We start from the raw sequence: 25,577 nt of genomic DNA, 5'->3' as shown, positions 1-25,577 counted from the left end.
TGAGACATCCTGTTTCTTGCCATAGTAATGATGCCCTGGTAGACTGTGCTTCTGTTCCTGGCAAGGCCCATGACTTTCCTTCCCAGAGCTGTGGCAGATCTGGCAGCCCTGTGCCTTTTCCTCATGAAGAGGTGAATAAATGGTGATAGAGCTCTTCTGCTCCAGAGTGACTCAGCTGGACAAGAGTCAGCAGCCAAGCCAAGAACAGAAATGAGGCCTCCTGCCTACCAGGCCAGTGCTCAACACACACAACTCCTTGCAGAGGTACCTGTTGGACAAGTGGAAGGGTTGCAGTTTTTCCTCCAGGTTTCCTGGTTATTTTCAGCCTAAGCTAAGGCCTGGCAGTCAGTCTAACCTCACACTTAATGCCAAGAGCAAGTGTTAGAAACTAGGAGAGAACAGGATTTATAGCTGGCTTGGAGCAAGGCTTACAAGGCTTTGGGCTGCAGCCATGTAAAGTGAGTTTTATTGCCAATTTTTTTTCTTAGATGTTCTGTTTCTGATACTTCAATATTATTTAATGCATTATTAATATTTATTAAATGCTTGAGAGCATGTGTGGCACTGTACCAGGACCAGAGCAGTGAGGGACTCAGTTTCCATGGCAGCAGGAGCACAGTCCTGTACTTGCAGAACCAGAAGGGCTCTTTTTGGCAACTGCTCTCTGTGCTGTTGTGATTACTTTTTAAAGATAGATGTATTATTTAACATTGAATTCGTTAATGCTGCAGAATTTTGTCCATCCTGAGTGAGAATTTTGCCTGCTGTAAGTTTCTTTATCTTTTTCTTGAGTTCTAGCTTTGTTTGTGTATCTTCTGTGGGTGTTATTTCACTCCTTTCACTATTTAGCTAGTAAAAGAAAGTGTATATTGAAAATTCACAGTAATAGGTGGAAGTTTTATCTTTATTTTGGTTAAATTTGAAATGTTGTATTGTTGAAGACTTCTTTTCCTTTACATGTAGCATATAGCATAGATTTATCAATTAAAATAATTGTTGAAGAAACTGGTGTGTACAACTGGCTGTAAACTCTTAACTCTACTGTGTCCCTCATTTAGACAACTGCTCCAGTTTCAGTTTTAACTTTGTATTTTATTTTAACTGGCCTTGTTTTATACTTTTTTCAGGCTGCCTTCCTGGATATGTAATGTGTAGTGTGATGTACACTAAGGTGATACTTTGCTTCATTTCAAGGGGTGAATTAAACTTTTTGTTTGATCCCAAGTCTTTGTCCTGCTGTGCATTACCCAGTTGAGGTTTTCTGTCTGTCTTTCTTTCCATGTATGAAGTTAATGGGATTAATTTCTTTGGTGGCTTTTTTCTGTTTTTGTTGATCTAGGTGAGTAAGGTTGTAGGCATCTTTCCAAATGTGTAGCATGAGTCTCCTATGATAGATTCCAGCTGCTTGGCTTGCTGTTTGAGCAGAGATTGTATATCAGTAAACATTGCTGGATTTACTGGATGTGTTCCATCCAGATATGATGCACTCTGTGAGATCCAGGGAGTAGTTAACACCAAAAAAATCAGCTACAGCAGGAGTAGTGAATATGCTTGCACTGAGAATAAGAATTTTGGATGTAAATTTACAACTGTTCCTGTAGACTTTTCATCCTGAATCACAGTTGATCTATAGAGCTACTTATAAACAGAGAAATGGCCCAGTTTCTTTGATAGCAAATGTCAGCGCTGACTGATATAGGCCAAGAAATACACCTCCTGCCTCTGTAACTCAGAGCTTCTATTCTTGTTTGTGTGCTTGTGTTCTGCTCATTACACATTTGTCATCCTGTGGCTGCTTAGCAGTTCAGCTTTCTATGAATCTTCCCAGAAAAGTGGGCTAAATATTATCTCAGGGACATGAAAATTGATGCTTGGGGAAGTTACCCTCTGCCCAAGGCTCTAGAGTGATTCAGCAACTCATTGTGGACATTAGTGACTCATGAAGAAAGTCCCCAGTTTCTTTTTTTCAGCTCTATTATCACGTTGTTTTACACAGATAATTGTGTTCCTTGGATTAAATGACTGCTCAAGGATTTAACCTTTGCTTTTATCATATACAGTCGTAAAATATTCGGAAAAACCCCGGTGTTGAGACAACTCACTGTTTGTTCCAAAATTTTAGTGTTGGTCAAGTGCAAGAACTGCTTCAAATGTCTCACCTCTAGTATTTAGTATTGGACACAGAAAATACAGGTGCTTGAGGAGGAGCACAATACTTCTGTGTTCCAAAATGAACTTTGTTTTTTTACATTCCAACAGATCCTGAAGCACAGCCTGTGTACAGACAGACATCACTGCAGCCACTTCTTCAGCTGGCCAAAAGTGCCAGTTGTGAGACTGCACACCACAGACTTCTGGTTTGCTAAAGAAGCTCTTTCCATTCTAACTTCTATTCAAGCCTCCTTCACCTCCTGCCCACGCCTTGCTGTTATCTGAGCACAGACTACTGAACTAATCACCTGTGTACCCATTCCTCCATAAATTATTAGTAATGTATAATTTTCTGGAAGGAACAAAGATAACTGAGGGAGCTTAATTTTTTATTGTTTATTTTATTACTCTTTTCCTTCTTCCTTTCTCGTGTAAAACAGCAAAGGTACAGTTTAGATTGCACAACTCTGAAGTTTACACAGGGTGGGCTCTGTAGGTGATTTAGGATGTGTAACCTACATGGGAACTGCTCTTTGGCACCTGGTAAATAAGGAGTTTCAAAGGGAACCTCTGCACCAATCTCTGCCAGGATCACATTGATGTGTTGAAATTTCTTTACTTCAAGCTCTTTGCTGGATGATTTCTGTTCCACCTTTTCACAAGAGCTCTTTTAACACAGAAATCTGTCCTATTTTTTTATAAAATAATATGTGTATTTGCCCAAGGTGCCAATGCGTGTTGATCCCTGAAGTTAAATTAGGATTAAGGAGCTGCATTGACAGGTGTTGAAAAGAATCATATCTGTCCAGTTCTTGACTGCAGGGTTTCTGATTGTGGCATGGCACTTCAAAGAGAGTGTGTAGAGCAGGGGAGAAATCCTGGGGCACCCTTTTCTAGAGGGAAATGATAAATAAGGTATTAATTTTTCTCCATGGTTGTGGACAAGCCTGTGCCTGAGCAATATGGAGCCTTTCCCAGTGTCTTCTTGCCTTGCTCTTCCTCCAGTCTTTCCCCATGAGTTTGGCTGTTGATTCTCATGGCTGTGTTTCACAGGGTGCCCATCCTCAGCAGCAATGCACAAAGCCTTTGTTAACACCTTCCCTCGCTCAGGCATCGCAGGGGACTCTGCAAAGCTTGGCTGAGAGCAGCAGCATTTCTTCACATTCAATTATGCATGCAGCCATGTGAATATTGCAAGCCTTTATTTGTGCTAATGCTCGTAGAAAGGATTAATAATTCCTGCACAAATGCTGTACTTCAGCTGGCAAGGAGCAGCTAGGTTCACTTTGCCCAGATCTAATTACTTAATTTACAGTATTTTTTATATTTTGAGACTGAAATGCAGGTTGAGGCTGCCAGGGTGACAAGTGTTGGAGGATTCCAGAGCTGATGTGGAGCTCCACATTTGCCTTCTGTTGATTCCAGTTGAGGGCTGTTGGGCACTGTGAGGTGCACTGGCAAGCAGTGCCCCAGGGATGTGTGATCACAGAACAAAAGCCATTGCTGTCACTGCACAGTTTTGATACTTCAGCTTCAAGGTCAGCACTAAGATATTCAGCACCATGGGAGATGCTGCACTCCTGCAGCAAGAGTCAGGGCTGTGCTGGGGATTATGGAGTCCTTGGCTTACAGTGCTCTTGCCCTGGCAGCTTCATCCCTGCCTGCTCAGTGCACTGGGGGAGTCAAGAAAACCTGAAACCAAAATATCCTTTTAGAAGACTGCTTTCTTTCCTTTTCCAAGCAGGCTGGATAGCTGTCAGTGAGTTGTCCATAATAATAAGGATTGAGCAGTGATCTTTGTTGCTTCCTGGTTCCTTTTCTGAGCCACGTTGTGCAGGCTTCATCATCATCTCACAGGGTTAATTTTGGAATGCAAAAAAGATGCTTCTCTGACAGTGAAAACCACCGAGGGGGAGGAAGGCAGCCAAGTACAGGACCTAATTTCCCCCTTTGCTACAAAAGTGTGTTTTGCATCCTGTGGGGGAGTGTGAGTTTGAATGTGGCATTAGAAACATATTCAGCAAGGGGTTTAGGGCAGAATCTTGCTGTGTTGTTTTTGAAAAGGGTTCTCTCCTTGCTACTTGTTTCTACTGAAGCCATGTGGGATTAGGTTTCCTGAGAGGAATACCAAACCTGGGGAGATCCAGAGCAACAAATTGGAATTCCCTTAATTCAATTTATGGCCATTTTTTGTGACTGTGGTACACCTGAGAGCTGTATCACCTTTTCTGGAGATGGCTGGGGATGAATTTTCCTGTAGCTGAAAGGTTTTGGTGCATCAGCTTGACCTTTAACATAGAAAAAGGGCATGTGTAAATGTCACTTTTCTACAGTAATCAGTTGGGATTATCTGCCATTGTGTTGGGTTTTTTCCTCTGCTTTTATAATAGCAGAGATCTTTACAGCACTTTGACATGTAAGAATGATGCAGGTTTCACTGTCTTAGCTGGATAAATTCTCGTCAGTAGATGGGAAGGAGATGATTCACACCTATTAGGACTCTGTGTGTGAGAGAGTGATATTTCTTACTGGATATGAAGTGGAAGATGGAGGATCTCATTTCACTCATACTGTTAGAATCCAAAATGTTAAATGATGAGTGTCTTGGGATTTGGGGAAGATATTTGCTGTGCGTTCCGCTCTTATTAATTGTGATGTTTGCTGGGGGTTCCTCATTACTTTAATCTGTGGACAGTGCTGTTCTCTGATGGTGAAAGTTGAAGAGAGAAAACAGCTTGTCTGTGTGAGGGCTCAGCCTGATCTTGCTGCTGCAGAAGTCTCTGAGGAAATGCTGATTGGTTAATTTAGATTGCTGACAAAGCTTGGTCTTGTAGCTTCAGAGCACAGAGCTGACCCTCTCCCTGCTGGTGTAGTTCTGTTGAGATTGAGGTTTCTTAGCTGGAAAAGCTGCTGCTGTGGGCCCAGAAGGTCTGAAAGGAGATGGATCAGGGTGGGCCAAGAGAAGAGCCCTGGCTGGCTTTGCTGAGCACGAGGCTGTGCCCATGTAGCTGAGCTGGCCAGGGCTTCTCCACAGGGCCACCCTCCCCAGCCAGGCAGAGCTTTACCTCAGGTCCATTTTATCTCCTGAGGTGTGCCTGTGAAATAATGGTGAGGGGAACAGTGTTGGCAGGGGAATATGCTGGATAAAACATGAGTTTGAAGTGATATTTCAAGGGATCTTTGTTCCTTCATAGTTACAAACAGTCACAACTGACAATAAGAAACCTTTGCAAACTCAAAAATCAATGGCTTCAGGCCTGTGGTGTTCACAAAATGTTTTCTGCAGCAGTTTTCACCAGGGTATTACCCTGTCTTTCTTTTAGCCTCCAGAAGTGCATAGAGAATCATTGTGGAGCTACAATACAAGTTCTGGCCTTGGACCACTGTTTTGTTCCAAGTAAGGATTAACTGCTCTCTAATTCTGTTTTAGGGGTGAAAGTACAGCTTCATTCCATTCCTGATCTCATGCATCCCCCAGCTACAATGTTGTGTGAGAACTTGCCATTGGCAAGCCATGAAAATAGAAACCATCCATATTTTATTGACCATTCAGTCTGTCTCCAGTCCTTCTTTTGCTTGTGTTTCCCAGTGTCCTGCTGAAGGAATGATCACTTGCAGGCATAGTTTAGTCTGTGATACCCCTAGTTTTGTAGTGATCTTGCTTTCAATTTGGATGGTGTAAAATTGCTCTCTTAGGCTGCTTAGTCTGCATTTGCATCTCTGCTCTTGGGGGAAGGGGCCAAGCTTGCTCCAGTGGATTCTATGGCTAAAGCAAGTTCTTCCTGTGCTAAACTTCAGGAGTCTCTTCTTTCTGGAGCAGAAGCACACAGAGCTCTCAGTGTGGTACAGGTGCAGGGTGTAGGCCTGAACTTTCACAGGAAGTCTAGAAATGCAGGAGATCACAAGGTTAACATGATATTTAAATTTTATTGAGAATCTGCTTATGGCAGGAGAATCCTCACTGTGGCTTTGACTTTGCCAGTGCCTGTGGTGCTCACCTTGCCCTGAACAGCACAGCAACTAAAATTTCTCCAGTGTCATCTCTCATAGCAGGAATAGACCCAAGAAATATGAGCAGTGTTCCTCTGTCCCACAAAATTGAACTATTGCCTGGGTTGAGTATTCCCAATTAAAGCTCCTTGCCCTGCCTGACAATATTGTATCCATGGCTGAATATGGCTTGGAAAGTCTCAATATTATTGCTTTAATCCACTTGCTTATGAAAAAACTTTAGGTTCATGTTCTGGTTTAGCTATTGTGCAATATATTCAACTGACAAAAGAGCAAAGCAAGAAAACTCCAAGCCTGAGCCATTTGGAGACGTGGTTTTTCCTGCTAAGCTGCAGGCTATTAGATTGCACAGCAGAACTCTTGGTGAGTTCAAAGTGAGTTTATTGTTGCTGTGTGGGTATTTAGTGAGTCAGTGTAAACCTCTTTAATTCTGTTACGTCAGTAATGCAACTTTCATCCTGCTTTTTCACTACCCTTTCTCAGGTAACATTAACAGGATTTGCCTGTAAAATATAGGTACTAAAACACTTCCAGTACATTTGTAATATGATAGGTACTTCTGTAATATATAGGTAATAAAACACTTCCAGATTCTTTTGTTTGACTGCAAAAAATGGGCAGGAAGAATTGCCAAATGTGAGTAGGCACTCTCCATCTCTATCACTGCTGTGCATTTGTTTAGAAGTGAATGAACTTGATGGAGATTTGCTTTGATGAGCTTTTGCCAGGTTGGCCTTTTGTTCCAACAGCATTATGTCTGACTAATTACAGTCAAATAAACTGCCCTGGAGTTTTCCAGCATGCTGCCTCTCCTCTAGATGAAGAGCAGGTAATCGTGACTCAGTCCTGCCAAATCTGTTCTAGTACAAAGAATTTCTAGGCAGGTGGCCGTGGAGTAAATCTGTACTGCTCTTGCAAGGATCTTTGCTCACGAAGGCCATTCCAGGGAAGGTTTTCAGGGGGAACAGGCAGGTGGGGCCAGGCCTGCTGGAGGGTCATGTGGGTGCTTTGGACAGTTCTGCCCTCAGGTCTCCACTGGAAAAGTGCTCCCTGCAGAGAGCCTGTGGTGTCAGCCTGTGGGATTGGGCTCCTCACCTTTTCATTTACTTACTGTTGCTATTTGCCATGGAACTGGCTGCATGCAGGAAACTCCTGCTGTCAATGCAGAGACATGGGAGGGTGCAGCTGCACATCATGAAGGTGCTTCTCTGCTGCAATAGTAGAAATAGGAAAGTAAAAATGCCTCTCTACCTGTCTGATTGTTAGTGGGGCAGATAGGCCCAAAAGTAATGCTAAGGTTATTCTGTAAACGCCCTATTTTTAAAAATGAAAACAAGAAGTCCCATTATAGTCACTGAGGGTATGCATTGAGAGCAGGGTACCTAGCTGAATTAAAATGTGCCTGATCAGGCAGGGGCAGGGACTTGGTATAAAATCGCTTTCCAAGCTTTCATTGACAGCCTCCTTCAGCTCTCATTTTCCCAATTTGTCCTCATGTGAGATGGGGAAGTGGTTTGTCTTTATTTTTGTAGAATAGTGCAGTCGATAAATGGTCAAAAGAGTGGAACAGGAGCTTGGTATTGCTGTTTAGTTAAATGTGTGTGCTTGCAAACAAAATCAGCAAGCTGGCGTTCGGTCAAGAGAAGCAGCTTTCAAGTTTAGAGGGACAGACTTCTGAATCCAGTAAGAATATTGAATGCAACCCAGATGGCATCCTGGAGGGAAGTTCTGTGGCATCAATTAGCTTGTAGGTGACCATGCTTCCAGCCAACTGTGAGGTACTTGGCAGCTTGCCACTTGACTGCTAGTGAAAATTCAAGAGCAATGAGATGAATAAAAGTTCCTCAGAGACAAAGAGAGAAAGATGTCTTCACTTGAGAAAAGAGATTTGTGGATACGATTTCTTAAATGATTTAAGCTGTCTGCTTTTGTACAGCCACATATCTCAGTCTCACTTAAATATGTTTCTTTGCTGACTTTGTGTCTGTAAACCAATTTAAAACTTCTCCCAAATTTCGAATGTAATTTGTTCTGAAGAGGGAATCTGCAAATAAAAGGGCCACCAGTAGCTGGACCAGTGCCCACCAGTGCCCTTGTAGCTACTAGAAGGTGAGCTTAATTTAACATTTCCCTCTGGAAATGATGTTCTTATCTAGATTTTAGGACTTCTGTATTTCTGCTAAGCCTAAATGAGGTTGTTGCACTCTGGACTCAAAAAGAGCTGCCAAATCATGAAGAACTGGCTGCATTGTAATAGATTGTATTAGCACAGTTTCAGATCATCCCACTGAGGACCGAGTCTAAGGAGCAGTAAGAATAAACACTAATATGGGGCAGATGTGATTTATCTGATATGAGAATGAGCTGGGACCAGATTTTGTTGACTTTGGTTTTGTTCATCACTAACAGAAATACTTCAGCATGGCTTTTCTTTTTTGATAAAAAGTTAATTTTAAAGGGAGTTGAAATTATCTATGTGTCTCAAGTGCCAACATTTCAGATGTCTTTTGCATCTGTGCAGTGAGGGATAATTAGGTTTGTAGAGCAGATGTTGTGGAAGGCTGCACTGCAGCATGCCTGCCTGTTTCTGGCCACAAAGATTTACTCCTGGGTGCACTTGCTTTCTATTTATGTAGGAAAATGGCAAATTCCCAGTCTTCTGTATGCAGTAAGAACTTCAAGATCTCATACCAGATTTAAGCAGTAAATGCTTCACTAAGAGCTTTAGAAATGAGTGGTTTTACTCTCAAGAATTTATTTCAGCTGCTTAGTACTGAGTTTTTACTCTGCACCAAAATGTGTTGTGGGTTTTTCAAAAAGAGCAGAAGTGTTTGCAAGGAAGTACTGATGGTGAGATTCTTCACTCTGTTCTCCTGAGACAAAACAATTTGAACAAGTCCCCATGGAAAACAGAATGATACCATTATCCCAGAATTGCATTCTGTTGTGTATAGCCTTGTGCTGTGCTGCTTGCTAAAGGGAGAAAAAGGATTTTATAAACAGCCAGATAGGAACAAGGCTATGCACTGTAAGTAGGGATGTATGCTAAGAGTGACCTAGGACTGGTTTTGCACAGTACAAACTGTTCTTCATGGCACTTTCTGGTCTGGAGATGTGGTTTTGCTTAGTTTTATCACACCACACAAGATTGTGTGCTTCTCCCAGTGTAGCTGTTAATGAAAAAAACCTATGTTTTGATTTTTAAAGCATTACATGTAAAAAGCTATTAAGTGGAGGTTGCATTTTTTTTATCAAAAAGTTCCATCTGAGTTTTTAATGAACTGACAATATTATATGCAGAGGTGCTTTCCCTGCTCATGCCATCAGGTGTTCCTGTGTGTCACAGACAAGGGCTTAGGGAGCTGGTCTTCTGCCTTTCCAAGCTAATTTGCTTTCATTCTTGGGGATGTTGAGGCTCTTTCAGAAATGACTTTGCTGGGTCACTCCTCCTGGCTTTACTCCTGTACAGCACATGGGTTTGTTTTTACAGCTTCAGAAAGATGTGGTACCAGAAGCAACAACAGCTTCAAGGAAGGACCTGGAGACACAACACTAAAAAATTTAAGCTTTCAAAGCTTCCCATGGATGTGGAAAAATACTCCATGCTCAAAGCAATACAGAGGTATTGGGGTGTGCTTTCAGCTGAGCATCAGAAATGGGCACGAGTTTCATATTTGTCATACTGAGGCTCAGTTGGGTCAGTTATGTTCCAATTCAGAGCAAACTCATCTTCAGTTTGAAGTTACTGGAAGTGTCAGGGATTTCCTCAATCTGGTTCTTGCTTTCTTAGTGACTACTGAAGGAAGAAGCTTGAGCAAGCACTCCCAGGCATTTTACAAGGAAAGCCAAAGCATAAAGTTATTTTTAGATCTAATTTTTTAAAATGCGTGCTGAAAAATCTTTCTCTGCTTTGCATAAGAATGAACCTGGCAATCAGATCCTTATATAAATAAATCCTGAAGCTCACTCAATCAATATTTTGTTCCTCTCTTGGCTCATGTCACAGAAGAGCTAGTTAGTTTTCAGAATTAATGCTGATCTTGCAACAACAGTCACGATTTTAAGAGTCACCTGATGTCTCTACAAAGTCCTGGTCAAAGAATTTTCTTTCTTTTTTTCTCCAGAGGTTTCATTGTCATAGCACTCTTCTGCTCTGATAGTTTTATTTTTCACATCACTTTTGTCAGAATCACGTTTGAGAGCTGCACGTTTCTCCTCTTTAAATGTTGCAATAATTTGGAAATCATCTTGACAAATGAGTCATCTGAGTGACTTTGCTCTCATCTCCCATCCAGGGTGAATCCTCATTGTGCTTGCTGCACAGGAACGTTCAATTCCTTCCTCTCATTTACTTCCAGTGGTTTCTGCAGTTCTCTCTCAGGGGCTTTGAGAGAGGAGAGAAGCAAATAAATATGGCAGAGGATTGCTATGAATATCCAATTTCTGTTTCTGGCAAAGCTCAAAGTCTGTTTCAGTTTTCACTTGATCTTTCCAAAGAATCCCTCCAAAAGGTTCCATTATCTGGTCAGAGCTGTGCTCCAAGGATGCTGGATGAACTTGCAAAGCCCAAAGCTCTCCAGACCTTCCCACATGGAGCAGCAGCTCTGCAAGGAGGAGTGGGAGCAGTGCCCTGCTCCTCCCATGGGAAACAGCAGGGAGATCGTGCAAGGGGCACTCTGTAATATTTTAGTACCTGCTGGGACAGTTTCTTTTCTTTGATCTCTGAGGTAGAAAAGTCTCACAAAGCTGTAAAGGGCTTAAAATTTGGAAACTCAGCTGCTGATCATCAGCACCAATAGCTGAACTTTGAATCCAATGCAGCCAAATGTGTCTGAGGCTAACACATATTTTATATTGGGACACTTCCTGATAGAAGATCATTAATCTTCAGAGTAGAATAGATCTTGATTTAACCTCTGGGCTCTCTAGAGTGTCTCTTGTGGTGCTGTGTTATTGGTCAGTATAAAAAGTCCAATTTAATCCTCAGTAAGAATTTGAACTTCTGTGACTTTCACATTTCATATTTCAAGCTCTGCTCTCCTCTGGGATTATCTGTGTGGGTTTATGCAGGAGCTGGGAGGACATTAGTTTTTCCATTAACATGTGACAATTGCTCACGCTCCTCTCTCTCCTCCCCCCACCCAAGGTTTTTGGCATGGTACTGCATTCCTATCAAGTCATTGCTCTTGGGCTCATGACTTTCCTAACCTCATGGGACATTTTAAATTTGATTTTTCATCATGGTGGGTACTACTTGGTGGTTTTGTTGAATATCTGATCTGAGTTGCTTTAAAATGCTTTTCATATTTTGTAGGAATGACACAAGGAGGACTCTCCTCTTACCCTCTGGTCTAGTGGTGACTCAGCAGCTGCCTGGAATTCAGGTCAAGTGGCCCAGGGTGATGGGTGCTGGTAGTCCCAGGTACAGAGACCAGAAAAGATAATGTGTGGCCTGCAGAAGGACAATGTTCTCTGCTCAGTTCCTGTATTTAGGGTCATCTGGCAATCTTTGCCTCCACGTCTGCAAACAGAGCAGTGACAGAATCTCCCCTGCAGACCTGTTTTGGCAGCACCAAAACCAGAGGGGAAATGTGGTTTGTTTTTTTTTTGCCTTTGAAATCCTCCTGCAGAAAGGAGCAGGACATGGGGCAGAGCTTACGAAAGAAAAAGCCGTTGGGTGAGTTCAGCCTCCGACCACTTCCCCTGCCCAAGCAGGAGTGACACTTCTTGGTGACTGCTTCCCCTGGCTAGAGATTAAGCAGCATTTTAAGTGCAAAGTATTTCATAGGCAGTTATCAAACCAGAGCTATCCAGCTATACCTTTTGGGTGTTTGATAACATCTTCAATAGGATCTCCATCTTTCCAGTCCAAGTCCTCACAGTAAGGTTTCAGGACTTGGAACTTCTTTCTCTTCCGTTTGACTTTAGTATTACACAAACTTTTGGTCTGGTGCCTCATCTGATTACCTCCCATTTAGTACTCTTCTGAAGATGAGTACTGAAAAACACAACCAATCCATGACTCTAATGCCACTAGTTGCAACTAATGAGTGTGTTTAAAAGCATTCTCACAAGCAACTCCAGACCCAGCCTAACAGTGATTCTGGTTTGTGCTGAAGCTATATAGGTATTCTGATTGGGCTGTCAGTGCATTTCTGACCACCACCAAACAGGATCTGTGCACAGAATTTGCTTTCCTTCAGTGAGGATGCTAATTCAGAGCTCTCTCACACAAGCTGTCATCTAATCTATTAATAAAGTCCCTATAAAGATGATAATCTTTGAGACCTACGCTTCATTTTCCTCCTTGATTGAAATTAATCAGCTGGTTTGATTAGTAGATATTAACAAGAGGTCTAACAGAAAAGCAATGTGATCATATAATCATCATGACTTTAAGATACCAGTCTACAAACAGACTTGACTTAACTGGAGTTCCTCCTCTGTCTCTGCCAGGAGCAGGGTAAGTTACAAATACATGACAGTGCTGAGTTCTGCTGTGAACAGAGACCACTGATGGATCCTGGCTCCATGTGAATGCCATACAGGAAAGATATGTCCAAAATACAAGACCTATCAATGCTCACAGCTCCAGAATAATGAAAAGTTGAACCCTTAATGGTGCAATTGGCTGTACTCTTTCAGTTTAAAATCATTACTCCTTGTCCTACCACTACAGGCCCTGATAAAAAGTCTCTCTACATCTTTCTTGTAAGCCCCCTTATACGTTGAAAGGCTGCAATGAGGTCTCCTGCAGGAGCCTTCTCTTCTCCAGGAATCTCAAGGATGTGTCTGTGTCTCCTACAGTAAAAGGACCCTTGGATTCTGTAATACAGGATGAGTTTGGAGTAACTATTGAGCAAGAAAAAATGGAGAAAAATGCAAGGGTGGGAGAATTCCAGTGGGCAAATTCCAGAGGACACAAAGCAGGAAGATGTAGAAATCCAGTCTGCTCATGGAACAGAAAGTCCAGTTGTATTTGAATCTGAGAGGCCCTGGCAGCTAAAGGCTGTGGGCCCTGGGTTGGTTTGGAGCAAAGGCTGCCTGGGGAGCAGAGTTTGGAAGCTCGGGGCTGTGCCTGCCTGCTGCCAGGCTCTGTCTCAGGGGCTGCTCACTCTGTGCTGGGGGATTCTCTGGTGGCTGTCAGTGTTGAGAAGGGCTCATTAAAGGAGATGGTGGTGGTGTCAGACGTCCACGTGCAGGGTTGTCACAGTCTGGTTCTTCTGCAAAGATTAGTTCTTTTATTGACTTCTTGCTGAAGATTGGCATGCGTTTCCTGAGGAAAATCTGGACATCCTGCCCTAAAAATAGCTGAAGACAACTGGCTTCTGAGGAGTTTGCAGTCAGTCTGTGGCCTTAGAGGAAACAAATCTGTTCATGAGCTTCTGGTGAGCTATCCAATATGTGACTCTGTCCAGTCTTTTACGTGTTCTCTTAGCCCAAAGCTTTGACTCCTTCACCAAATCACCCCAAGTGCAACCTCTCTCAAATGCAGGTAGGATTTAGGAGGTCAGTGTGTGACTGTACCCTTGTGCTGGCTATGGCTGCTCCAGGTACAGTGCCACAGTGGGATTTAGGATGTGCAACCCATAATAGCCCATGGCTTGGTCTGAGCTGTCAGGCAGTCAAAGCTCTGCTGGACTGGGCTGTGTTCACAAAATTGTGATGTGTCCATGTAATCAATGAGGAAAAATCAACAGGAGCCAGCATGTGTACACAAGTGGACAGGATTGATGGCTGTGTAACTCACTGGCCTAGGACAGGTCTGCTTTCCAGGGAAGGGAATAAGCACAGTATGGACAGTGAGATGTGGAGGTGTAAATCATTTGCTATGTCTTTATCTACTGACTTTTAGGAAAAGTGTGACTCCAATCAAATAGGAAGGGTTGTGATGTGATGGCAGAGCTGTCAGTGAATTGAGGTGAGGTGTCTGTGCTTCACTGCTTCTCAGAAATTGGTCTGTCCTTGGCTTCAGCTGCATTTTTATGTGACATTGGACAAATGGCTTAACCTCTCTGGGCATTGTTGCTTAAAATGAAAATGTAAATATTTTTGCCAACCTTTGTGAGCTATCACTGGATTAATGGATAAAAATTGCTGCATAAAGGGTGAGCATCATGTATGATGCATTTAATCTTGTTTACTTGCAGCTGGGTTACCTTGAAGTGTCTCAACTGCCAGAAGTGTGCAGGGTGACCTACCATGTTTGCCTGAGCCAAGATACCTCCAAAACTAACGTCACCCATAAATTCTTCAGATTGGTTTAAAAACATATTTTAAATAGGGTTTATTTAGTGTTTGTAGTGCAGAGCTTCACTTTCTCTAGTGGACTCTGTGAGCGCCACGCTTTCAAAAATTGCTTAGGAAGATGACAGCACAGACACGGACAACCATGGTCTTCAGGAACCAACCTGGGCAGGCAGAGGAAAAGAAAATATATTGTGGTACCTCCAGGTAACACATCTTCTGCTTGATTTGTTTCATTCCTTGGATCTTTAGCATCCCATTTTTAAGCAAGCTATTCCCATGCATTGTCATTTTAATTACAATATTTAAAATGATAGTAAGTGAAGTATCTTAACTGTTTTTACTGAGAAAAAGAGTCTGGTTACAAAAAGTGACATCTCTCAATGCCTAGAATTAGCAGTCCACACTGAACCTTGTCCACTGGACTGGCTTGTTTCTGAGGCTGCCCCAAACCCTGTATTTCTGGCATGTAACTCTTTGCTTTTCTGTTGGGGAATCATCATCCATGTGTTACAGCTGTGCTGCTTCCATCCCTGAGCTGGTGTTCAGCCCTTGGATAACTGTGGAGTGGAGAGTTTTGCTGCCAGGTTGTTGCATGTCTGTGGCTTTTGTGCTGCAGAGGTTGTTTGCTGTGCTGCTCTGACACATCCTCCTGTGGCAGACAGTCACTGTTCCAGAGGGGTTTGGAAATCCTGCAGCTTTGTTCCTAGGGACAGTTACAGGAGAGACAAAGCTGTTCCCAGCCCAAACAGCCCTTGGAAATAAAGGGCAGTGGGAGAGCACAAACTGGGGCAGCACATGTGGAAAATCTGGCTTGTCCAGTGCCACTGGGTGGTTCTGTGTTGGACCAGGGCATCCTGGTGTTTGGCACTCTACAAACACAGCAGAGACCTGGCTCTGTGATTTTAATTCTCTGCTAGAAGCTGACAGCTGGGAAGAAGCACAAAGGCAGGAGTAGGAGTAGGGTACAGTAAGGGCACAACAAATGTTTGTGAGTATCAGTCCATCTCCTTGTCTGTGTGACCTTTGCTGTTTCTTCTTCAGGTCTCTTGGATGTATTGGTAGAATCCTGTTGTCTTGCCCTCTGCTGGAAAAACTCCACGTGGCAAATGTGGTGTGACTCAAGCTGTGATTGGCAACGACTGAGATTGTTCTTCTCTGAGTCCTAAACAAACCAAAACAAGGTTTTGAGGGACAAATAGGGAAGGGTTGGGGCAGGAAAGAATCAGTAGCCAGCAGTGTCATCACAGGCCAAGCACTGTCATCACAAACCCCTGGCACCAAGCTGGGGGGAGGATGTTGGGGTGTTCATGTTGATTCCCCAAGCCACAACGGCTGTCTGCTTTTGTTAGTAGGCTTCCCTGTTATCCCACAATCCCTTCAGACACTTGAAGTTGTCTGCATTTCTGCCTACATGGTAGGGGGTGTGGGGAGGCTTCTTGTTTCAGAGGCACTTGTGGTCTTTGAATGCAACTTTTTACCCTAATGTGACAAAAAGGAGGCACAAGGCCAGAAATAGCATGCTGTGCTGTTTATTGCTGGATTTATTTGTGACCATGTCTGTCACACAGATGCCAATATGTTTTATCTTCATTTACAATTACCCAAAACGTTTCACCTGGACTGACACAGGTCCTAGACCAGACAGGGAGGTTCCACAGGGAGGTTTTTCTTAGCATGTAGCTTTTTGCTGTGATTTTTTTTTTTTAACCCCTGCTTCTCTCCCCGACCTTAAGTTCACTTGTAAAGCTGTGCATGTTTTCCGTGCACAGTTTGGATAATTAAAAATAGCTGCTCGCGGCGCTTGGCTTCTGTGCAGTCTTTTATCAATAGTGCCTCTGAGAATACCTTGTGTTTGGATGAGTGGTTTTAAATAGAGTGCTGAGAACTGCAGGGAAGACAAACCAAACAGGCCTCTTTGGCAGCGATCTTTTTTTACTTTGTAATGCCTAGAAATAATTTTTAAACTGAAAACAAAACATACTGATATTTTCATTTTAATGAGTTCTTGTTGATCTTGTTTTCTAATCCTTATTGATTTTTCTTACTGGTGGAAGAGTTCACAGGTCTGCCATGGGGCCCATCCTCAATATTCCGTTCTGTTGTTGCTCAAAAATCAGATTTGTTACTTGGTGTGCAACAGGCCAATAATTACACACTCAAGAGACACTGATTATTTATTTCAGAGCTGCATAAACCCATGTGCTCAGTGGTGTTCCACAAATCAAGCACACCAACTATCAAAACTTTTACTATTTATACCCTTCAGCAAACAAAGGAATTAGTGTTCATTGGCTACAAGTGACATAGTTCTTATTAATTAATATTCTGTTTTCTATTGGTTAATAATTCTCTCGCCTCTCATGCTAATTAGGCCGCATGCTCAGTCCCTCTCTTTTGAGTCAGTGGGTTTCCTGGGTCAGTGGTCATGCTCTGCCCCTGCCAGAATTATTTTTTACCCAGTTGGAGCTGATTTCAGCACAACTGCTGAGTTGGCTTTATTAGTTTCCCCTTATCACAGGAGTTCTGCAAAATGCCCTTGTGGCCCATAAATTCTTGGTTCTTTGTGTCCACTCTCAGTGGTACCTCCTTCTCCCCAGCCTTTGTTAACCTCTGTGTTTGTCTGAGATAACTGAAACATGGCCTGCCCTAAACCTTATCAAGGCAATTCTACCAACAAGTAATTTGTGTTTCTAACACCTTGACATCACTTAGAGCTTGTTAGCTGCTCTAGGTTTCACAGCTAAATCTCCCTTCTTGATGAGGCTTGAAAGTAGACAAAGATCAACATTAAAGAGAAAAAGCCTTTTTAAAGAAAATTTTACATATTCCATGTTTTCAACATTGTGAAGAACTCAGTATGGTGGGCTGAGGAGGATGCTGCCAGAAGCTACATAGGAAATCATCAGTGAAAGTTGCTACATAACCTCCTTCAGTGCTTATCTTGGGCTCTGAAACTGAAGACGTTTTTTTATTATAACCCATTAAACTACATTATAACCCATTATAACCATTAAAACTACAATTCCCATTTAATAAAAACCTCTGTATGTACTTACAATCAAAGTAGTTGGCTAATTTCTTTTCTCTCTTTCTGCAGAAACTTCCTTCCTCCCACCCCAAATCTCGGAGATGTTTTCTACTGGAGGTTGATTTGATGTGTACAATCTTTCACTGATTTATTTGTGACTTTTCAGCTTCCTAGTCTGCCAGGATCTATCTACTGTAAGACCTGCAGAATTCCTAATTTCCTTTTTTTCCTGTGCCATTTACTACATCAAAATACTTTCTCTCTGCCTCCTCTGTTAAACAGTTCAGGCTTGCTGGAGGCAATAGGAATATAAAGGAATTGCTATTGTCTGTGGTATACTCAGACTGTGAACTTCAATTTTCAAAGCCTTTGTTTTGATATGTTTCATGAGGGATGCAATCACTTAAAGAAGGGTGGGTAGGGTAGATGTACAGGAAAAAGGTTTCTCCTCTTTACATGCAAATTTTGAGTCTTGCATGCTGTTTCTCAGAAAAAATCTCACCAAAAAAATCTATTTCTTTCTGAAAAAAAGAGGGGCATACTCATCTGAACGTGCAAAATATTGCATGAACAAATTTTTAATATTTTTTTAATAGACAGGAAAGCCCTCCTAAGAGAAATGGAATAAACCTACACCCCTGTAGTGTTGTGTTGTAATCATTGCCAATCTGCATGTGTAACCTTGTCCTGTGCAAAGCTTTCTGACTTTCTAGGAAGCTTCTGGCCTGAAGAGCTGCAAATGAAAGGTGGTACTTTTTCTTGAAGCATGTCCATATATTCAGAAGTGAAGAACAGAATTGAGTGTGTCTGAGCCTTTTATGACAGGTAATTAATGTTATATGTTACTGTAATATTGATTTTTATTTTTTTTCATCATTGACAGACTTGATGCTGTCTGAGCCACTGAGTCCTGGAATTATAGGTGGGAAACATGATAGGTTTCTTACTGTCCTAAGTAATTTTGGTACTGGTTTAGTTTTACCTTTGGTGAATTTCCAATGCTGATTTGTTGATTTATACATTGGGAGAGAAAAATAATGTATGTGGTCTGAAGACTGTAGAATAACTGTGAAAACATTGCTAGGAAAGCATGAAAGTGGAAAAAATAATAAAGCCATAAAGGCTCAGTGATGTTTTTTCACTCCATTTTTCTTCCCTGTCCCCCATTTTGCATTCATACTGCAGAGAAGTGAAATGAGTTAGGGGTGACCAACTGCAGAAGTAAATCCCCAAGGAAGGAAAAGTCTTGTGTGTGTACAAATACACAGGAGGGTATGAATGCTTTCTCCAAGAGTTTGCTTCCTAGAGGAAAGCTCATTTACACACTCACTGATGGTAGGGCTTCCTTCCAAGGTATCAGCTTCCCATCACTGCTGGCAGCAGAGCAGAGAGCAGAGCTCCAGGATGCCAGTCTGGGCTGTGGATGGTTTGCAGTGTCAGTCTGTCTGTCTTCTCTCACTTCTCTTGAGTTTCAATGGAAATTCCATGGATAATCAAGGTCTAAGCCCTGCTAAGTGCTGACACAGCAGCAATGCCCAGCTCTACTGCTGGTGTGGCTGGCAGTGTATGAGAAGCTAAATGAATATTAATGCTTTGCTGTCGACCAGCAGCTTGGTTTACTTGGCTCTTTCACCTTCTGCAATGAAGTATGTGCTTCCTGGCTGGGCCATTAATAAAACAGCTACTGGGTGATTGATTTCACCCAAGGTACTCGTTGGCCATTGTGTCTCCAGTGTCAGCAGTGAATGGCTGTTTTGCTGTTGTCATGGTCTCCTCCTTGGTAATCACAAGGATTCAGGAGAATGCAAGGGACCAGTATTGTGGGGAACTTGCTCACCACAAGTATTGCCCCTATTGTGCTCTTTGTGCAGTTTCCAACTGAACATGAATCCTCTGTTCCTGGGAGACACCAAGACCCCCTAGGCCACTTGGTAGGAATGCAGGGACCTTGTGGTCACATCCCTCGTGGTGCAGGGCAGATGACTGCTCTAGCCAGCACAAAAGAAGATGTAAATATATTAAATATATATATATATATATATATATATATTCCAGGCTGCTGAAAATAGATGCTGTCTGTCCTCCTGCCTGGTCTATCAACCATCTCTCTGTGTCTGGTGTTTTTGTGGTTCCAAGTCTTGGCTTAGTTTGGGCTGCCATGGAAAAAAGCACTGATTACCTGTCAGTCCTAGAAAAATGTATTATTTAGAGTAACTAAGTCGCTCTATAGTCTAAGTCAGGTGTGAACTAAACAATTTTAGTGCAGTGAACATGAGGAAAGGATCATCTGCTCTGAATATAAGATGTATTAGAGATTCTATAGGATCTCTAGATGATTATATTTAAGGTTCTTCCCCTAGAGAGCATCAGAAATGGGCTCAAGTTGCTTGTTCTGGATCTGGACCACTGTTCAGGTCAGTTACCAGAATAATCTGGTTCAAAAATAGTTCAGCACTGAACTCTGATGTAGCAAAGAGAGTCCTGGCACATTGAGACACAATAAAGCTCTGAAATAGATCTAACATAGGTGGCTTAGACCAGCAGATTTTATTAAATGAAAGTGTTCCCTTCTGCTGCTAATTTGGGGATATAATAATCTTTACCACTTGTTTGCATTCATTAAAAAATCTGGAACAAGGCCTGGTTCTAGGGCATTTGTTCCCTCTCCCATGGTTTTAGTTGGAAGCTGCACATGCAGGTGCTGGGTACTGCTGAAGGAGCTAAAGCAGCTCTGCAAATTATTGCTTGTGGATATGCTCTTTCAAGAAAGTGATTACAGGTCTAAAGGAGTAAGTGTATAGTCTCAAAGGCTTCTGTACAATGTACATTTTCTTGCATGCAGATGAATTTTTCTGCTCTCTCCTTTTTTTTCCTCTCTTTTTCCTCTCCTGATTTTTTTTCAGGCACGTTTTTGCCATCTGCTGTCAGAAAATTTGCCCCTCCTTTAAGATGGCAACTTTAAAAGACACTGAAAACCTGAGATAACCATTTCAGCTGGTATAAGCAATTACAGATATTTCCAGACAGCAGAATGGCACCCTCAGTGAAGCTTGGACAATTGCTACATAGATGTTAATCAAGAGAGACATGGACAGATTCCTGAATTATTCAAAATGCAATAATTTTTCTGAAGCCTTGATATGCCCTAGTGAACCATGCTTAGGGAACAGATTTTGCCTGTCCCAAGCTTTCTTATCTGCTGCAGCAGAGTAAGAACTGAGCAACCTTCTCTCATTGCTTTTCATCATTTGGAACATCTTTTCAGCTTTGAATTTGCAAGGCTGTTTCATTGTGCTGCCATTCCCCCTCCCACCCTTCGGCTTTGTTTGCTTGACAAGGAGAAAAGGCAGAAAGTGAAGCACAGAGCCACATTTCCATAAGCTTACACAAACTATTTCTTTCCTTTTCTTTCTGCTCCAGACAGGGTGCTTATAATTAATCATCCCTGCTGTGGTTGAAGCGGAGTTTTTAGAAGAAAGCTTTGGTGGTTTCTTACCAGCAAAAGCAAGAGTTAAAAATAAAACTCATGCAGTTCATCATTAATTTGGGGAATACTTGTTAGCATCATAATCCAGGCAAATAATTTCCTTCAGCCATGTTTGTTAGAAATACTGGAGCAGAGACCTAGTGGTACTTTTCCCTATCATGCTGAGATCAGACAGTGCTGGCAGCATTTGGTGTCTTGAAGCTGAATGCAGAATTAAAAGCTTCTTAAAAAAGCAGGCTATTAAAGTGGCACTGAGAAAACTTGTTACACTGCTTAGTGGTTGGGTGGGATAATCTGAGATTCTGCTTTTAATTAAAAGTGGACCTGCTTTGCAGAATGCAGGCCTGGGTTGAGATGGTGTTTTGTGTGTGTTATTTTCAATCCTCCTGAAACTGGCAGTATTGAGCTCTTGGGTTTTGGCCAGTGAGCAGTACTAGTGTTGGGAGAGAGAAGAAAGAGAAGTGGTGAAATAAAACTTGAAAGACATTTTCATTTCTACATGGGAAGTCTTGAGTGTAAATGGTATTGTGGACTCTTCCTGATAAGAATTTTAGATGAACTGTTTGGTGAGATGTGAAATACATGATTATGAACCTTTTAGTCTGAGGGTTAAAAGAAGTTATTTCTGTCACTGTTCTAAATACTTGCTGGGTCATTATCCTGTCTTCTTAGGAACTAAAATGTTGTCTATCCTTCTCTAACCCTGCAAAGCTTTTTCTCTTGTCCTTTTTTAGTAGAATAGGAATGAAAAGAATATACTGAAAAGGATGTACATAGACCCTGGCTGTGGAAGTCGTGTTGTGTTGGAGCAGCTGAAGGATGAGTCCTTGTAAGCAATGACAAATTTCCCTTTGATTTCACTCAGGCAGTTGAGTTGAGTGTCCAGTGCTTGTGCATGGGGCTCATGGCTGAGTGTGCAAAGCTGAGCTCCAAGTGCAGCTCAGATGTAGTGTGAGTTCAGGACTTGCTGCATGTTCTAATGCAAATTGTTTGTGCAAAAATCAGACCCTCCCTGCTATTTTTGCCATGCAATAGATTCCTAGAACTGCTGATTCCTATTAAATAGATGTAATATAAACACTAATTCTTCAAATCTGCCTTGTTTCTCCTCTTTTGGTAATCAGAGACAAGTTACGTTATTTCCTGCTGTGAACATGAAATTGCATTTTTAAGTTCTGTTTTATTTTTCTGCGAAAATCAGTTCTTTCTGGAAACTTATACCACTGCTTGACTGAGAAATGGTTCAGAATATCTTGATCATTCTGGGGGGGGAGGAACAAAATTAATAAAAAAGGGTTTGACTTTCTTGGGCAGTAGAGATTTGGAATTTGACAGGTAACCAGTTCTGCACCCAGTGTTACTTAGTTTTTCTTGGAGTAACTGAAATTCTCTTTTAAAGTCCACTGCACAATAGATTTACACTTAACTGAGTTTTAATTGACCCTTTTATTATTATAATGATGGGAATAATGCTTTGGTAATGTATTTTCCAGTTGCTGACTTTGGTAATAAAAACCAGCCCTAGATTGCAAAAGAGAGAGAAACTCAGTTTTGTGGAAATAGGCTGTCCTTCCATTGTGAAGATAACAGGGTCTTCTTTTAACCTTGTATGACACTCCCCAACTTGTTTCCTGTCTTTTCTTCATTATGTTGGCGCCTGGCCTTGAAGAGGAGATGGCTTTTTAATACAGCCACTAAATTCCACCAACTCAGAATCTTTCAATCCAATTACTATGGTACATTAGCTCTTGACTCTCTCCCTCTGCAGCTATAGCACTTGTGAATCAAGTGTTTGTTTTTCATTGCAAGTTTTTCTTCTAGAATCAAAGGATTTTCTCTTTTTTTTTTTTTTTTCCTTATGCCTTAGCTGGCATTGTCAGGAGGACTCTCAAATGTTAATGACACCAGGTTTGCATAAAGCATCAGCTCTGCTGCTGTGCTTTGCAATATAAAGCTCCTTGTAAAGTTGAGCTCGGAGACAAAGCAAATGTTTATATCCTAGAGCTGTGAATATGACTGGAAAAGGGTTTATCCTATCTTTGTCCAAAAAAGCAACCTGCCCACTTTCCCCCTCAGGAATAGTAGTATTAGCTTAGCACAAGAGTTTGTATCATAGACAGCAGTTTGAAGACAAAGCATAGAATGATAAACATAATTGTTAAATCTAAGGAATGTGCCATAAATTCCAAGGGAGACAGTATTATTGTCTGGAAAGGATAACAATCCTTTCTTTTAGAAATGCCAGTTTTGAAATAGTTGTGCTTGGGGTGGTACAGCTCATGGATGAGCACAAGATATTTATTAGAAATTATCATGGGATTTGCTTTTGAGTTCTAACCTTGCAGGGGGTTCCATTGAGTGCCCTCAGCACAGGGTGTGGTTTGGCTTTGAGCACTTTTGGTCAGGCTCTGGGAAGGGAGGGCTTGGTCTTTGTGTTCCACTGTTCCTCCTGTGTCTCCAGAGCCTGGCTGGCTCTGGGATCCCTTCAGGTGAGGGCTGCCCTGCTCTGTGCCATGCAGGAATGTCACTGTGCTGGCCAGGAGCCACCACAGTGTGCTCTGGTGTGGTCCTTGCACATCCAGGATGTCCTTGATCTTCTGCTCTCCTTCCTTCTCCAGCTCATCCCCCCTCCTGAGGGACTCCACAGCCACTGCCACAGTACACATCAGCCCCAAAATTATTATTATAACCTGGACAGGACCAGCTTTGAGATGTAACACTTGTGTTGTGTGACTCATTCCAGTTTAGTCTGTGAAGTTTGGCAGAGCAAACTGTCACTATGGGAAGGCCATATCACTGTGTGATGCCTACCTGGATATTCTAGTACAGAGTTTGTGTTTAACTGGGCAGATTTTTGCTTCCAAATGGGAACTTGATTTCTAAGCCAGTTTGTGCTACAATTTATACTGAAAAGTCTTGGAAGTAGCTGGGCTGGATGCACTGTGAATACATTAAAGCAGATCCTGTATTTGTGCTCCATTCCCTGGTATAGGATTTGAGCATCTGTTTTGACTGGCAAGTGTCCCTCAGCTGTATTCACACATACAACATCACATGGGAGTTTGTGGACAAATGAGATGGATCCATACAAAATCTCTTGTACATTCAAAAATGTGCAAATGCCTTTACTGCTGGTAATAGAAAGAGCTGAACAAGATATGCCAAATGATATGGAATAAATTCCAAGTATGATAACATTTTTATTACAAATCATATATCAAAGTTATAGCCTGCTGAGGATAGATTGGAAGTTTTGAAAGCCTCTTTTGTTATATAAATCTAAAAAGGGGATTAAGTACTAAATGAAAGGTAACTTGAAATGTAGAGGCAGGGTGGTTACCTGGGGTGCTACATGCAGTTAATGTGACGTAGGTAAGGATGTTGAGACACATTGTACATGTTCATTTTGAACTTTACTGCTCCACACCTGGGAGGTTGTGTCATTCATCATTTACTGTCAGCTGATTCCTCCTGGGTGTGCAGGTATCTGTTCCTGTGTGACTGACTGCAGGTGGCCTGTCACCATGGGAGGAGCTGCTAGGGAGGAATGGGCAGCCAGGAGCCTCTCCATGACTCTCAGGCCTCATACCTTTGAAATCCTTTGTGGATTCTGCAGTGGATTGTACCATTAAAAATGTAATGGCAATAAACACTCTTAATCCTTCATACCAGCAATATGTATTCAAATCACTAAGCATCAAATAAATAATAAAAATGTCTTTGGAAAAATTGTATAAAATTTATGTTGTAAATGCACTGCAGTAGTTTCAGGAAAGTATTTTAAAGGAGTTTTAAAAAAGATTATATATAACAAAATAAATCTCAAACTCAATATAGTAAGATACAAATTTAAGGGAACTCAACAACGTAGAATTTAATTTCCAGTCTTTACACCCAGCTCTTGGATGTAGTATAGCCAGAGGTTTATACACTTCTACCATTCCCTGTTTTTAGCAGCATCCTGCTGCTTTGTTGGATGAATTAAAGCCTGCTGTTAACTCACTCCTTATAAACAGCCTCCCTGAGCTTCCTCTGAGGCAGTTTACAACTCTGTTCTGTCTTTTACTCCATAGCTGCATCACAGATGGGTTGGGGTTTTTTTCAATGCAACGCAGCATGATTCATTTTTATAGGGAGGCAGGCTTTATGTATGCACTGGATGAATCTAGCTCATGGGAAAACCAAGCCCTTCCAAATTTTACAATGAAGCATGGCACTTAGTAACCATCCTGCCTTGCAAGGAAAAAAATACTTCAACTATCACACCTTTACTTCAGGTTCATTATTGATTCTTTATTGTATTTAAGGTGTGGATTAAATTCCCATTTAAGCTTAGCTTTGGGTTCTACTCCTTCAATAACATGAAAAGGTTGTGTCACTTCAAATACTGATATCAGAGTTTGGTCTTTCCTTCCTTTAAGAGGGACAAGACTATCCATATATATATACACATACACACATGCATCTATAGTAATTATCTAATCAGTGTATTTTCAGAGTGATTCTGAAGGTGTGCTTTTTCTTATTCAATCTTTGTTTAGTTTGTGGTTTTTCTGGATATGTCTTTACTGTCATCACTATCTTGATGTTCCTAAGAATGGTTATAAAGAAAATGGCACCAGTACCATTTAATTATCTTTTAAAAAAGAA

The 25,577-nt window shown here is 41.7% G+C and overlaps 1 protein-coding gene across 3 annotated transcripts in view; it reads left to right on the top strand.

Moving 5' to 3' along the window:
• Nucleotides 1–25,577, top strand: part of LRP8 (LDL receptor related protein 8) — a 171,211-nt gene that overhangs the window by 8,352 nt on the left and 137,282 nt on the right. The window contains exon 1 of one of the 3 annotated variants that reach the window (XM_077182527.1): nt 18,244–18,265. The exons of the other annotated variants lie outside the window; for them this stretch is intronic. Within the exon in view, the coding sequence (XP_077038642.1) occupies nt 18,259–18,265 (7 nt within the window). The 5' untranslated portion in view covers nt 18,244–18,258. Of the gene's footprint in view, nt 1–18,243; nt 18,266–25,577 lie in introns of those variants that run through there. 3 annotated transcript variants of the gene reach the window in all.

This window comes from Agelaius phoeniceus, chromosome 8, assembly GCF_051311805.1.
Source record: "Agelaius phoeniceus isolate bAgePho1 chromosome 8, bAgePho1.hap1, whole genome shotgun sequence".
NCBI lineage: Eukaryota > Metazoa > Chordata > Aves > Passeriformes > Icteridae > Agelaius > Agelaius phoeniceus.
Note: the sequence above shows the minus strand (reverse complement) of the source record. Positions and strands in the feature narration are given on the sequence as shown.